The sequence below is a fragment of the Lissotriton helveticus genome, chromosome 10 (genome assembly GCF_964261635.1).
Source record: "Lissotriton helveticus chromosome 10, aLisHel1.1, whole genome shotgun sequence".
Taxonomy (NCBI): domain Eukaryota; kingdom Metazoa; phylum Chordata; class Amphibia; order Caudata; family Salamandridae; genus Lissotriton; species Lissotriton helveticus.
In genome coordinates this window covers 410185558-410201500 of record NC_136071.1, presented here as the reverse complement: position 1 = coordinate 410201500, position 15943 = coordinate 410185558, and the positions used below count along the sequence as shown (strand labels likewise).

Genomic DNA, 15943 nt, shown 5'->3' with positions numbered 1-15943 from the left:
CCAGACGGGTCCGCCGGGCCCGAAGGCGCCGCGGAGCCCGCAGGAGGAGTGAGGGACCTCATGGCCATGAGGAAGCGCTCGATCAACTCCGGCGTCGCGTGCTGCCCAGGGACCGGAGGGTATGGGGCAGGCCACGACGCCCGCGACTCCGACGGAGCCGCGTGGGCGGTGTCACCCGAACCCCCGGCCGCGTCGCGCGAGCGTGGGGGGGAGTCGGAAGAGCGATGACATCTCTTCGACTTCTTGTGCTTACCTGACGACTTCAAACCTGAGGAGTGATGTCGACTCCCGGAGCTATGGTGGCTCCGACCCCGCGACCGGTCCCTCGACCTCCGTCCGGACCGGGACCTCTCACGGCGCGGGGCCGACTGCCGGAGTTCGAGACGCTTGCGGGACCACTCTCGCCTAGCTTTCGTAGTCAGGGATTACCTGCCCCTTTATTCGGTGGGAGGGAAATGATGAAGGCGGCGGTATTTCGTCGACGATCTAGGAAAATTAAAGGACCATATGAGGGGTAACTCGTAAAAAATCAATCATTGCGAGCAATGGGATCATAGGCGTTTGAATCAAACGATCGTCGACGAAATACCGCCGCCTTCATCATTTCCCTCCCACCGAATAAAGGGGCAGGTAATCACGATCTGTCCTTTGAGAGCATAACATGTGCCTCTATTTATAGTCCTCATTGTTTTAATGTAAATCTACCAGCGGTAGCTCCGCCGGTATGGCAAGACACTCTGAGTCTTCCATTATAAATAGTCTTTATTTCTTTTGACCCTAGGAGGTTTGCCCTTCCCTCACCTGTCCTGATGAAGACCCGCATTGTAAGGACTAATTATCCTACACGTCTCTGGGTCGAAACGTAGACTGACATCTACTCTGTCAACTCCTAATACCAGCGTGATTGATACAGCCCATAAGGAGCTTGACCATATATAATAATGTGTTAGATGCTTGCACATTTTTTGAGGCCCCGTCAGATGGGGACCATCTAATACAAAGTATACATGAATTTCAATGTATATGCTAATGCTATACCATTTGTAAAGTGAGTCACAATTATTTTCACCTTGAACTGTACCCCACACTCCTTCCCCCTCTTCTCCCCTTTCACTATGGGCACAAAATGATATTGAATATTTGTATGATGTATTCTGTCTAACCATGGCAAAGGTTATAATAGTGCACTGTGAATAAAACACTGCACTTTAACTGACCCTTTTGATTTGAATTTTTCTTTCTATTTATATTTTCACACTATTTGAATATATTTGGAGTCTGGGACCCCTCTGTCTGTAACAAATATTCACCCAGGTCCCACCGACTTTATGGGTTCAACCCTGTGGTTTATAACACGCATTTCAGGATCTGTTTAGAAGCATATTCACAGTCATTTAATAGTTCAGAAAAAAGGGTTTTCATGTGTTCATGTTGACAAATAATGGACAATTTTACTAGGTCTTACAAGGCCTGGACAAAGCATACCGAAAGGTATTGCCTAGAGTCCAGTTTGTTTTATCACTTTAGAGAGGTCATAGAAAAGGCATCTGTGTTTAGCATAGCTGAAGAGGCTCAAACTGCAAGTCTTTACAGAGAGGGATGTGACCATAGGACTTTAAGGTCACATGTGCAGGCATGTGTCTTCTAGCAATTTGTTTGTGGTCTGTTGGGCTGAAAATAACTTTGCATAGGCATTCAAGTACAATACACTAGTGCCTAATTGAAGGGTAATAAAGGCTCTGTGACTGCAAAGGAAAGTTGCAAAATCTCTGTCAAAATGTTGGATGTGGCCTCTGTAGAAGGCAAAGTCAATTCACGTGTTTTTTTTGAAGGGGGTACAGAGGAGTAAGTGGGTCCTTGAGATTTATCCAAGCCACAAAGAGGCCAGCATCTGCGAAGTAAGAGAGAATGAGGTTGCTCAAATCTGAATCATCATTTTCTGTGCAGCAAATCACTGTTGGGCATTACTAGACAGAATCCAAGTCCTACCCTAAGAGTTACTCCATGTGGGAAAATCTCTTAGCCATAGGGAGTTGCTGTGCCAAATGATTTTCATCTAAGCAGGCCGGTTTCAAAGGCACCACCAACATCGGTTTTTGTGGTGCCTCCACTGTCTGCAGTGCCAAGCACACAAGGTCGGCACCTTAAAAAGGCCCAGACAGAAGCAGGGTAGGAGTGGGTTCACCGTTGGGAACTGGCACAGAAGATAAAGGAGCAGTCTTAAAAAGTATACATAGGTTGCCGAAAGGCATAAACCTATATGGGGTCAGTCAATGGGGTTGGAAATTTAGCTTCATCATCTTAAATGCTGGAATCAGCTGCAACAAAGAGTAACAGAATGGCGTTGGAGCGAGACGCTGAGGACGCAAATAGTCCTGGGAATGGATCTATGCTGTCAAAGAATAGAAGGATTTCTGCATCCTCTGATGCTTTATGTAGGACAACCTTTTGGTAGATCCTGAAGTGTTGGAGTACTTACTTGAAAGGGAAGAGGGATATTTCTACTTATACCTGCTGGCATGATCAATAGACTCTGACCTCTCACTCTATTAAAGCCTTCAGATGCATCAACGAACAGGAATCTCAGAATAGGGGGTCATGCTCAGGGTCAAAACAACAGATCCTGATGTCATGTAGGTCGACAATCCTGCAGCAACTACAATATGGGCTGGGCACATGTGGAGAAGACTGCTTGCATGCGGCAGCCAGACATATGGAGGTATAATGATTAAGGGGCATGAAGTGCCACTGAGGCCACTAAATCGCTGCAAAGCCATGTTTTCCACAGACGTGGGTTACTTAGGACAATTTGTGTTATTAGAGTGCAGGAGTATTGATGGCAGCATCTATCCAATGGTATTTATATAAACTTATTTATTTTAATACGTTCAGTAAAATAAACCCACCACTAACAAGAAAGATAATATAGGCCAATTTAATTGAGTTAGCATGATTTATGTTGGAAGATTTAGAGGTCACTGTGGGGCATGAGGCCTACAGTTTACATACATCCATTTATATTATTTCAAACTCATCTAAACAAAATATTTAAACCTTAACATCTGTTAAAAGGCTCGAGAAGTGTTGAAAATAGATTACATTGACCATATATGTCTTTAATCAGAAACATGCAGAGACCATTGTTAAAGCAGTGGCAGAGGTGCATCTGTTAAAAGCCCTTGACGACTGTATGGGCACCACAGAAAACCTAAATTTTAACACTGGATGTTTAGAACTTGCTAATACATTATTAAAATTGTTTAACAAAAAATGTCTTACTTGTAGTTAAGAAAAGTATGAGGATTTTTCACAATGTAACGTGATCTTCTGCCAACAGAATGGGATGTTTTATCCAGAGATTCTTCCAAGTTTGCATGCATGATGTCTCTAACAACTTGCCATGGAACGAATGGCCCCTTAACCTGGATAATTGAAAAATAGGTTTAGAAAATCCATAAAAAATATTTCCTGAGAATGATTTGGACTGCTAAACTATTTTACATATAAAACCTCTTATATAGGTTCACTTTCGGCTAAAAGGCTACCACAGATTTACTTCGAGTAAAATGATAATGCAGAGCTGCAGCATGTGTTGCTGAGATAAGACAAATGGCAGTGGGATTAAATAAATGAGCTCAAATATTAGCATATTGTATTATTATGGTTTTTACGTAACACTTTGCAAGGATGACAAAATAGAGCAAATAAAAAATGTGAAAAGAAGATTAAACAGTGTAAATATATGGATTGATGGTATATGGGAAACATGTAAAGTATGAGATGGAAGGAAAGAGTTAGTGGCATGTACAATGGAAAGAAAAAAAAATACATGGGCATTATTCTGAACAGAGACTATAGTAGTACTCACAACCGCTTAGCACACAAGAGAATAGTTATCAAGGTCTTAAGAATATGCAGGCTGATCTTAAAGTCCACGGAGCCGCGGTTGGGATAGTCAGGCACCAGGAACCTCCTGCTTTCGTTGCTAATAAGCACAAAAATCCCACCGTTTGAAGGCTCATGATGCCAATCAACTGAATGGCAGCCTGTAGGTACTTGTGAGTAAGAAAAACAAGTAGGCACATTTTAGTCTCTTCCTTACCTTTATTAAACATAATTTGTTTAACACTTACGCCAACGGACACCCTGACGTGAGTAAGGTGGGGATCTGTGCACCCCATCCAGAATTAGAAGCTTTTGCTTCGAAACATGTCGACGCACACGAGAGGTATTGTAAGTTAAAATACAAAATACCTCCACCACACCCCTTTTAACAATGCCAGCACGGAGGCCCATTAAAATGTATTAGACCTCACATGCCAGGTATTTTTTTTTAACAATCACACATTTATTAACTTTGACCCCACCACTCACTTATTTTTCAATACCCTCACGCACCACACATAGAGTTAAAATCAGTTCTCCCACGTATTCGTTGGTCAGCAGCACGCCGCATTCCGTAGAGTGATGCGAAGACCCCAATGATGAAGCATGGCACCAAGGGCCCTTTTGGTGTATGAGGGGTATTTAAAGAACACTGTGTGCTCCCCGCCATTGTAGGGACCACACTATACCATACTTTTGTGGATTCCTCTTGTTTAATAAATTGTGTCTGGGGAGACCGAATCCACTTTCTCTCGCCACTCCCCTTTTTGTTGTATTGTAGGAGAGTAGGGTCTGCTATCCTATGGTCACCCCAATTTTTGCTTTTTGCTTCACTGGTTTTCGACTTAATGTGGCTGTGGGCCTGCTAATCAGACCCACAGCCTGCTGTTCTCTCTCTAAATTCACATACGTGTACTATAGGTACATCACCAATTTGGTACTGGACACCTTGTCAGCCCTTGTACCATGCACTATAGGTGCCCAGGGCATAGGTGCATCCAAGGCCTACCAGGGGCTGCAGCATATCTTTTGCCACCCCTGGCTGGTACTTAAAGCGACACAACTGGCTGATCACTCAGCTGGGGCAAGGTGGTGTAATCACCCCTTGCTTAGATATAGTATACCTATATCTAAACCTATATCTGGACACATACACACCTATTAGTCACTCCTATGGCAGGCCTTAACAATCCTGGAGGCAGAGTGCTTGGTTTTATGTGAGATGGTGCTCTGGCAGGAGCTGAGCCTGTCTGCAGCTTTCGGAACCATTTCCTTATAGCTGTTCTAGTGATATTGCCATACTCTTAAGTGCATTATAATCCTTGCGGTTATTGCTAACTTTGGTTTGGCTTTATCAAAACATGTCGTGTTTGGTGTCATACACTTTGGAATACTACCCCCTCGCCAGTTCTGGCGACGGGGGTAGCATTCCACCCTTCTAGAGGGAGAAGTCATGTTACTTTACTTAAAACGCGGTTAATCCTAACCAGAGCCTCAGCATCACAAAATGGATGCTGCTGCCCCGACACGAGTCTGACCTCCTGCTGCTGACTGAAACTTGGCAGGGGAGGCCTGGACAAAAGGTTTCCTGTCACAGGGAGGTGTTACACCTCCCCAGACAGGAGATAGTGGATTGGAGCAGGGTGGGTTGAAAGAAACTAGACACTGCCTGGGGCACACAAGGTGTCCCAAGCAAAATCCAGTCAAACCGGTTCTGGGGCACTCCAGCCCCAGCTCTGGCGCGAAACTGGACAAAGGGAAAGGGGTGTAACCACACCCTTCCTGGGTCCCACCCATAGGAGGGACCTAGCAGGTAATCCAGCCCCCAGATTTGGAATAAAGGTGGGAGCAGTGCCAATGCACATCAGATTATCCGGATTGAAACTTATGAAACGAAACTCTGGACCCTTCGACATCCCACTCGACGTGGAAGACTGAAGAATCTCCCTTGTGGTCAAGGAGTGACCACCCTGTGCAAGCAGGTACCATCCAGCACCTCGACGTTTGCTTTGTTGCAGTTCCTGCCGGAACTCGAGTGAAAGAGATCGACAAGACCCAGCTTTCCTGCCTTCCAACAGCCCGATCCACAGTCTATGCAAAGCTGAGACCCGTGGAGGCGACCTGAAGCGTGGGGCCGGCCATCATGGAAAAACTACGAATCGCTGACCGTGCAGCTCCCGAGGCTCCCTCGAAGCTGTGCATTGGAGTCTGAGAAGCTCCAGCCCCGAGCAGCTTTTGCACCGAAGCTCACCCCTCCACACTCACCGAGTGCTGCGTGGGGCCCTTTTGCATTTTCCTGCTCGACGCGTTGGTCCGGTCGCTTGCCCGTTGGCTAGTGGCCCCAGTACAGACGAACCAAAGAATTTACACTGCTAGTCTTGTTGCTCCAGACTGGCCCTCGCTCCCCTGAAAAGGAGCACCCGCTCTGACCTTGCTGGTCCGAGTAAGAAGCGATCTTCGAATCCCGCGTGGGTTGCCCTTGCCAAGGCTTGTTAACTCCAATCCGGAAGCCGACACCGCCGACAGCGAGAGCCTTCGTGGGACAGCTCGTGATCCACTCCTGGACATCCTCGGTGCCCCAGAGTCCACGTAGCAGCGGAGACAATCTTCATGACAAGCACCTGATTGCGCCCGACATTGCCTGGTTCCTTCCTGGTCACTGGCTAGTGACCCAGACTCTGTCCCCTCTGCTTTCAGGTACTCTACATCTTCGATCCACCCTTGGATCACACCGGACACTTCTCTTCTGGACGCCTGCAGCATCTTCATCTCCAGGCACCCTAGATCTTCACGACGAAACCAGACACGCTTTTGCACCTGTGCACCCGCTTCCTGTGGGTGAGGTAACTCTTGAACGTCGGTGCTCCTGTAGTGGTTTACACCTCTAGTGTCTAAGTGTAAAGTTTTGTCCTTCTAGTCCAGTCGGAAGACTCTTAAAACTGTAACTCGATAACTTTAACGCACCATTGACTTTGCATTGGTGCATGCTTGTGCTTTTAGCGCTGCACCCGAATCCTGCGGGCTACTCCCGTCCTAACTGCTGTTAGTCCAGTGTAGTCCCAGCGATTCCCAAGGCCCTAGGCCTTACCACTGATCGATTAGTGATACTTATACCACTTTTTTGATATATGGTTTGAGTGGCCACCAGCCTCATCCATAATTGTGCAACTTTCATGTTATATTGTGCTTTTGTTTAAACGCATGTGCTTCATTACTCATAAAGAGTATTGGGGATTATTCTGAGAATAAATACATATATTTTTATAATATATAACTTGTGTGGTGTCCTTTCATTTGATATTACAGGATTGCATGTGGTAAAACAGCTGGTTTCACATGCCCTCTTGAGTTAAGCCTTTAAGGCTGCTTAGTCCATGCTACCCTTAGGATAGCTTGTCTATAAGGTTGACTTACAACCACCACCATAAGGGATTGTTTGGACTGATACAAGGTGCCCACAGAATTGTGGACATCATACATCAGGCCAACTTCTCACATGTATTTATGATCTTAAAGTGCCTCATGCTTCCAAAGGATGCCATTTGTGTGGATTAATGTCTGCCTTGTCGCCAAAGAGGTGACGGCCATCAAACGGTATGTCCATAAGGGTGTTCTGGACATCAACTGAAAAATTGGCGGACCTCAGCCAGGCGTGGCGGCGAACCGCCACCGTCGTTGCAAACGCCCTGCCTAGCGAGTCCGTGGTATCCAGCCCACATCGAATAGAATACCGTGCTGCATCTCACCCCTCCGCAAGGGCTTGGGCGAGTTTAACCCGGGCCTCCTCCGGGCATTGTGGCAGCACGTCCGCGACCGTGTCCCACAGAGAGTGGGTATAACGGCCCAAAAGGCAAGCGGTGTTGACCGACCGCAACCCCAAACTAAGTGAGGAGAACATCTTTTTTCCGTACTGTTCATACCTTTTGGATTCCCGATCAGGGGGAGCTGTCGGGAATGCGGTCTGGGAATTGGAGGCCTGGATAACCAGGCTCTCCGGGGTGGGGTGGGTGGACAGGAAACAAGGGTTGCCCGGGGCCGGTCAGTGGCGTCTGGCCACGTTCCTATCTACAGGGAGACCTGTAGCGGGCATGGACCAAGTGCCTAACAGAACGTCAGTTAAAGCCTTATTGAACGGCAGTAGAGGCTCCGAAGAGCTTGCCTGCTGTTTGAGGACCTCAGTGAGGAGGTTAGTCCTCAGGGCCGCGACGGGGAGCTCAAGAGACAAGCCCTTGGCTTCCCTCGTCAACACCACACTGTAGGCAGCCCCCTCCTCCGTAGCCACGGTAGGATCGGAGACAAATCCAGTGTCGAGCGACTGTAGGCAGCCCCCTCCTCCGTAGCCACGGTAGGAGCGGAGACAAATCCAGTGTCGAGCGAAGTGTCCAAACCACTGGCCTCCCCTAGTTCACCTGCCTAGTCCTGAAAAGACTGGCACTCCCGTGCCAGAGGGTCCTCAGACCCCTCCCAATCAGCCTCGTCCTCCATCTCCTGGTACTCCGGTTCAAATGATGGGGCCAGATCATAGAAGTAATGCTCTTCTCTCGGCGCCGAATGCGGCGTCGATCGACGCCGTTTTGGCGTCGGAATCGAATCGAGGGGTGGATCGGGGACGACGTCAGGGGCGACACTCTAGGAGTCGACGCCGGTGCAGGGGTCGTTAGGTCGACCAGCGGTGACCCGGATCCGGTGGGGCCTTGTGGCGTCGGGACCGAAGTCGCCGACGGCACCAAAGCACCTGACGGCGCCGAAGCACCCGGCCGGCTTGGGCACCCAGTCGGGACCACGGGGTCCAAAGGCGACGCGGAACCCAACGGAGGAGTGAGTGACCTCCTGGCCATGTGGAAGGCATCTTCTCCTCCGGCGTCGCGTTCGGCCCAGGGACCGGCAGGTATGGAGCAGGCCGCAACATCTGCGGCTCCGGCGGAGCCACGTGGGCGGTGTCACCCGAACCCCCGGCCGCGTCGCGTGAGCGTCGGAGGGGGGGGGGGGGGTCAGAAGAGCGGTGTCGCTTCTTCGACTTCTTGTGCCTTTTACCTGAGGACTCTTGGAGCCTGACGAGTGGTGATGACTCCGGCCCTGCGAACGGTCCCTCGACCTCCATCTGGACCGGGACCTTGAGCGGTGCGGGGCCGACTGCCGGAGCTCGAGGCGCTTACGGGACCGCTCCCGCCTAGCTTTCGGCGTCAAGGCCCGGCAGTCGGGGCACGACTTGTCATCATGGTCGGCCCCAAAGCAATACAGGCACCAGTGATGGGGGTCGGTAACCGACATCAGTCGGTTGAAGTCGGCACAGGGTATGACCCGGGCATCCCTACTGGCACCGATGGAGCCGTTCGACTCGAAAAACAGATCAAAAAGGATCGAAAAAGTTTAGTCAAAAAATTACTTAAGGGTACCACTTTTTCCGGATCGGCGCTTGCTGGCACGGAAAAAAGAATTACTGACGTCAGCGCTCGAGGGGGGAGTCTAAGTACTCCGGCGACGTCATCCCGGTGGCAACGACGACGGACGCGGAGCCGCAGACGACGCCTAGCGATGCGCAGGGGTACTGCTACGAAAAAGTTTCTGGATCCAGACTGACGTCTGGGGATATTTTAAGGTAAGGAATCGAATACTAACCTGTTTCTTTCAGATAATATGTCATGGAGACGCTCCACTCCCAGCTGACCCCGGAGAAGAACATCCACCAAAGGGTATGTGTACAATTCCACAGAGGGGAGCTGGCAATGAAAGACAACAGCTGCCCTCCTTAATACCTCAGCATAAGAGGAACTTGCCTCTGTTGCCATATCAGGTGGAGAAAGCAAATCTGAAACTAGGGAGGACTGAAGGACACTAGTCTCACCCAGGTCAGTCAGCCAATTTCCCCCCTAGGGAGGCTGGACAGAATTGTTCAAAGGTTATTGACACCCTATAGGCTCCTCTTCGCCTTCAAAACTGTGCATTCCCATAGGATGAGCAGAAACAGGCTGTATAGGGGGAAATGGAGTGTTGTCTAAACCAGACGGCTCCATCTGCGCCGCATCCGATGGCGTGCGGCACCCGGTTTTATTGGGAACAGTACTTCATGCGGGGTTGATTGTCGCCGCTGTCATGGGCTGACCCAATGCTGAAAGTTAAGGCCCTGAGGGGCTGTACACTGGCGCTGTCTTGAATCCGATAACGGATTCAAAGGCCCCGACTGGCGCAGATCGCAAACTACCGGCGAGGATCCAGTAGGGGCACCTTCTACCTCCTTCAGGCTATAAAGCGCACCAGAGGGGGAATTGAGGCCAAAACACCTTATGCTGGGAAACATAATAATCCCGCTTTTGGGCAAGTCTTGCCCGGCTCCACGATATCACGGGCATCCTATGGGGGACTCCGAAGAACGCTGTACAACCGAAGGTTTGGAGACAGCATCAGAAACAAACTGTTGGTGCTTAGGATCCTCCCTCGACAACAATGGAGACTGCCCCTAACCCATATGGCTCCTGGCCCGGTCTCTGGATTTGAACGAGGACTGACAAAGCTGCAGTGCCTCAGATAGCCGTGCCGCCAGAGGTTTCATTCAACGCTCTTTCAATGTGTCCGGATGAAGATGCAGACACCAAGCACACTCCTCCGAGGCATGGTGGTCTCCCAGGCACCACAAACACCTGGTATGAGGATCTGTGACCAACATCTGTCGGTAAAGGCATCGCAAAAACACAGCGTCATAACCTCTACGGATCCGCGTTGCAAGCGAGGAAAGGAGGAAACGGATATCAGTGTGTCGGCAAAGGGGTTAAATAGACTCCATCGACGTCACATCGTGTGAGGACGTTGATAAGGAGTCGTGCAACGCCCTCTTCCGACACGTGGACGTGCTGTGGAAAAACTTTACAGATTCAGTCTTGCACCTGGGGGAGGATTCTAAAGGAAGTAATCTATACCTAGATGTCTCTAGATACATGACTACAGGACCACCTGACACACAAGTTTGATGCCTTTGGCCCCGCATGGCAGCTACTTGCTATTGCTCAGTGAGTCTCTAATGATAATGTGAGGGAGAGGAGGGTTGCAAAATTATACATGTGTGTGGCAAACCCTTAAGCCAAAGAAACAAAGGGGTACAGCCTTAAGGTGCACTTTACATGTGGTCATTACTGCTTCCGATTTAACAAATTTTATGTTATCACACATATTTAGGTCATTAGAGATCCAAAGAAATGCGTTGGTTTGTGGGCAGAGAATAAACAAAAAATCAACTAAAGTGACAATACCTTCCTGTTCAAGACATGACTGGCAATGCGGCAAAGCATGAGCAATCCGTCTTCTTGTGTAGTCCATGTCACACGCAGACGAGTCATTCTCTGCAGGGCATTTTTATCTGCTTCATCATAATATCGGTACTTCTTAATTTTGCTTTCTTCTAATGATTTTTCTTTAAAAAAAAAAAGATTGCAGGTGAATACAATAACGCCAAAGTATGAGTCTACATACGCACGCAAGTCAGTTTTAAGTTGAATTGAACAGATCCTTTTACATCAGAAAATGCAATATTTAGTGGTATTTGAGGAAGAAGAGCGAGGCAAAAACAATACCAATACTAAGTAAACTACACGTTACATATTTAAAAGTTGCTCACTGACAAGAGAGATATGAGAAGAAATTGGGGTCAGTGAAAAGTGGGGGGTAGACGTTTTGGAACATTATCACATGTGATTAATTTCAAAGATATCCTCAATAGCGGGAGATGCAATCACAAATTCGTGGTGAGGGAGCTCTAATGATGGGACCCGAGTTGCTGGAGTATCAAAATCTGGCTGAAGAACTGGACGATTTAAGGGGGAATAAAAGCTGTATATTAGCTGCCCATAAATTGAGAGGATGTGTATCCAAAGACTAAAAAGCTTTTTTTAAATGTTATTTTTTAATTAAGTTTTTATTTAAACTTCCGTCATCAAGATACAAGCAATATTTCGACACGTACCATAGAAATACAATTTAGTTAGAGGCAGCATCAAAATACAATCAAATGGAGAATTGCAACATTTAGAGTAAATGGATGTCAATGGATATTAAAAAACATTGCAAACATACAATATCACTATAAATGGCAATGTCAGAATATTCGGTTTAGTAGTCATAATAAACACATGGACATTTAGGGGCTAAGGAGGGAGGCATCCTGAAGCAGAAGAGGACAACAATGGGAGGTAGCTCCGACAGCAGGTCTCTCCACAACTGGAGTGACATCTTAAAATGTTCCAAGCGTGAAGACCTCATGGTACATCATCAGCAATGACAGGGTGTTCCAGCAGGTATGACTGCAGCGGGCCCCATATATCACGGGGGCGTGAGGATTGTGGAAGTAATTCGGCTTATGTGCAAAGTTGATCTTGCCAAAGGATCATATCACCTTGCCATTCCTTAAATTCCATGGCCCAACCTGCATGCCACCCAGCACTTAGCCAACGCCAAACAAAAGGACACAAATTTTCTATATGTGACAGGAATATGTTCAGTATACCCTAGGAGTGTGATGATAGGCGCTCTGACATAGGTGCGGAAGTCATGGAATCTAGGGCCGTGAGGACTTGGCGCCAATAGTCAAGCACCCCAGGACACCCCCAGGCTAGGTGTAAAACATAAGCATGTTCTGCCAGACATCTATCGCATCTATCTGAATCGCGCAGGCCATACTTGTGGAGCCTAACTGGGGTATAGTAACTACGATCGAGAAATCTGTAGTGTATGACACGGAGCCTGCTATTCGAAGAGACTTGCTCCGTCTGCTTGCAACAGTACGCCCAATGCTCATCAGTTAGCTCCTGGTCCAACTCTACCCCCCATTTAGCTCGGGAGGCACATGGCGGGTACTCATTATCTACATACAAGGTGTGGTAAAGTGTAGATACTAAATGTGAAGCGGAATCTGCTAGCAAGATTTGGTGCAGCGGCATCAAAGTAGTTGGTTCAGAAGGGAACATGGAGTGACATGCCTGTACACCATGACGTAATCGAGCATACAGAAAGGGGTCCATGGTAGACGGGGGGGTTCACGACATAACTGTTCCATGGTACAGAACTCGCCCTTGACGTATAGGTCTCCCCTGCTTTGAATATTCCGAGCGCATGCCATTTTCCTAAAAATGTCTTCCTTCAATAGTGTCATATCTGGGTGATAGGTAAGTGGGAGAAGAGGGGAATAGAGGCAGGTTGCGGCCGTGCGGTCTAAGATGCGAGCCCAAGCTTTTTTTCGTGCAGTCCACAGAGGTAGGACTACACTCCCGAGCCTCAACACCGGAGAGTAAAAAGCCATCCAGTGGAATAGGTTCCGCAAGCTAATGTTCAGTGGCGACATGAGGGTTATACCGAGGGGAATGGAACCAGAAATGAGCGAAGTGTGCCTGTGCGCTTATGTAGTATAATTCAAGATTTGGTATGTGAAGCCTCCTTGTGCATAAGGTCGTGCAAGCGTGACCCATTGGATGCGTGGCTGCTTATCGCCCCAGGCCAGTCTAATCAGTTCTGATCGGAGAGTGCTGAAGAAGTTTCGACCAGGATCATAAGGAATGTTGAGGAATAATTAAAGAAATTTAGCAAGTATAACCATTTTTATGAGAGATATGCGACCAGCCATAGTCAAGGGTAGCGCAATCCATCGGGTAATACAACAAGTAATATGTTTCATTGCATAACCATATTTAAGGCGCATGAGCTCCTCCCGGTCAGCTGTAACACGGATCCCCAAGTATTTAACCTCATCGTCGCACCATACAATAGGATAATCAGTTTCAAAGAGAGTGGCTGCACTGGTCAGCTGCAAAATTTGTGATTTAGCCCAACTGATATTAATGCCAGTGTAGCCGCCAAATTTAACAAACTCACGCACAAGTGGATTTAAATTCGGACTAGGGTGTTTTATATAGAGGGTGACATCGTCTGCATAAAGGGAAATGAGGACAGGACACAGGTGGCAGCGAAGACCTACATGGTTGAAATGTTGTCTAATCCTTGCTGCCAACGGTTCCTTTACTAGGGCAAAAAGGATCAGGGAGAGGGGACATCCCTGACTAGTGCCGCAGGATAGGGAGAAGGGTGATGAGGTGTGCCCATTGATCAAGACTCTCGCTGTAGGTGAAGTGTACAACAATCGGACCCAGGAAAGAAAGCCTATATGGAGTCCCATGCATTGTAAAACAGTAAAGAGGCAATCCCATTCCACCAAACCAATCAAAAGCCTTGTAGGCATCTAAAAAGACTACCACAAGTGCCAATTTGGTATCTGTAAGATGGAGAACAAGGTTCTAAGGTTATGGGACGTCACACTGCCAGGTATGAATCCCGCATGGTCAGGAAGGACTAGCTTATCTAGAAGGCAGCACAAGCGGTTGGGCAATAATTTAGCGAGAATCTTAGTGTCTGGGTTTAAAAGGGACAGAGATCTGTAAGATTCGCACCGGTCTGCAGGTTTGGCTGGCTTGAGGGCCTCCGTGATGAGGGCCTCCGTCATTGAGGGCTGAAAAATTTGCGACTCATATGCCTCGAGAAAAACCTCTTTCAATATTGGAAGTAGCTGAACAGTGTATGATTTGTAAAAATCGATGGGTAGGCCATCTGAGCCTGGAGCTTTGCCCGATTTCATCTGCACGATGGCTTCCCGCAGCTCATCATCCTCAAGCGGCTAGGAATTTGCATTGTTTATCGCCTAACCAGCTTAGCGTGATGTCACCAAATAAGGGGGAAAAGTCTGGAGGGGAAGTGTGAGAGGGATGGGTGGAAAATAAAGCTAGGAGGTCTTATTGGTTGTTGAATGATGGCTGTCGTTATTTGTCAAAGCGCAGAGAAAGCAAAATTGAGGATATGACTGTACATAACGGGATGTGTGGATAAAGGAAACTGCTGTTTGGTGTCCTGGAAGCACGTTGATGGTGGCTTCTTCTCGTCATTTCCGCGGGGCCGTAGCTCTCCTGAGGTACGGCGACGTTGTAGCGTCCTCCGGGGGAGTCCACCAATCCCGCCAGACGTCTTCTCCCTCCTCGTCGCGTTGGGATGTCTCGTCTGCTTCTCGTCCTGGGGTCCCGGTAAACCCGTCTGCTTCTCGTCCTGTGGTCCTGGTATGCCCGTCTCCTTCTCGTCCTGGGATCCTGGTAAGCCCATCTGCTTCTCGTCCTGGGATCCTGGTAAGCCAGTCTGCTTCTCTTCCTGGGGTCCCGGTATGCCCGTCTGCTTCTCGTCCTGGTTCCTTCTGGGTACTTCCTTCTGGTCTCTCCGTCTCCCTGCTTTCAAAACACCGTCTTCCGGGTTCTCTATTTCCGCAGTTGACTCCTACTCTGGTATACACCTGGCGTCACTCCATTGGCTGTTATTGGAAACTGGGCGTTCCACGTCCTGCAGGAGAAAGGGTTAAAAAAGAGTTAACTGTTTCTGTGCCTCTTCCGACCTTTTATCAGCTTGACCGCGCATTGTATGTGAATTTATCATGCGACTTCCCGGCCCCTTCTCACAGGAAGTACGTTGTGTTTTATACAGATTCGCGGCGAAAGTGGTGAATGCTTTAAGTAGGTCTCGACTGTCTCTATGTCGCACGCAAATATCATCAACCACATCAAGCACATAATTAGAAAACTGAGGTTGCTTAATATCAGTAGCTAAGGCACGGCCAAGTAGTTCACCCTCCACATAGCGGCGAGCGGTAAAATATTTGCCTTGGAACTTCACCTCACGATCTGCAGTGGTCGTATAGTCAGTACGTTTTTCTCGGAGCAAAGCCAGATGTGTGCCAGAATTATCATTCCATATGTTAGCCTCCAAACATTTCATCTCAGCCTCCAAATTCCGCAAATTCCGTCTGTCACGGAGTACTCCAAAACTCTTGGGCATGCCTATGCCCCGAACAGTGACCTTAAAGGCCTCCCACAATGTACTCATCTGATCTACAGAGCCTTTATTTCTGATGAAAAAATCCTTGATCTCCTCCCCAAGTTCAGCCTGAAAGATCATGTCTAATAGAGTCTCGGGCAGCAATCTCCAGTAACGAGGAGTGGCAACTGAGTTGGGGGGTACTCTCTCAAGACACACAGGTGCGGGC

The 15943-nt window shown here is 48.2% G+C and overlaps 1 protein-coding gene across 4 annotated transcripts in view; it reads right to left on the bottom strand.

Moving 5' to 3' along the window:
* Positions 1-15943, bottom strand: part of GTF3C1 (general transcription factor IIIC subunit 1) — a 2559884-nt gene that overhangs the window by 642603 nt on the left and 1901338 nt on the right. For all 4 annotated transcript variants that reach the window (XM_078662887.1, XM_078662886.1, XM_078662885.1 and 1 more), the window contains exons 24-25: positions 11130-11290; positions 3280-3422 (exon numbers count right to left, since the gene is read on the bottom strand). In XM_078662887.1, the coding sequence (XP_078519013.1) occupies positions 3280-3422; positions 11130-11290 (304 nt within the window). The remainder of the gene's footprint in view (positions 1-3279; positions 3423-11129; positions 11291-15943) is intronic.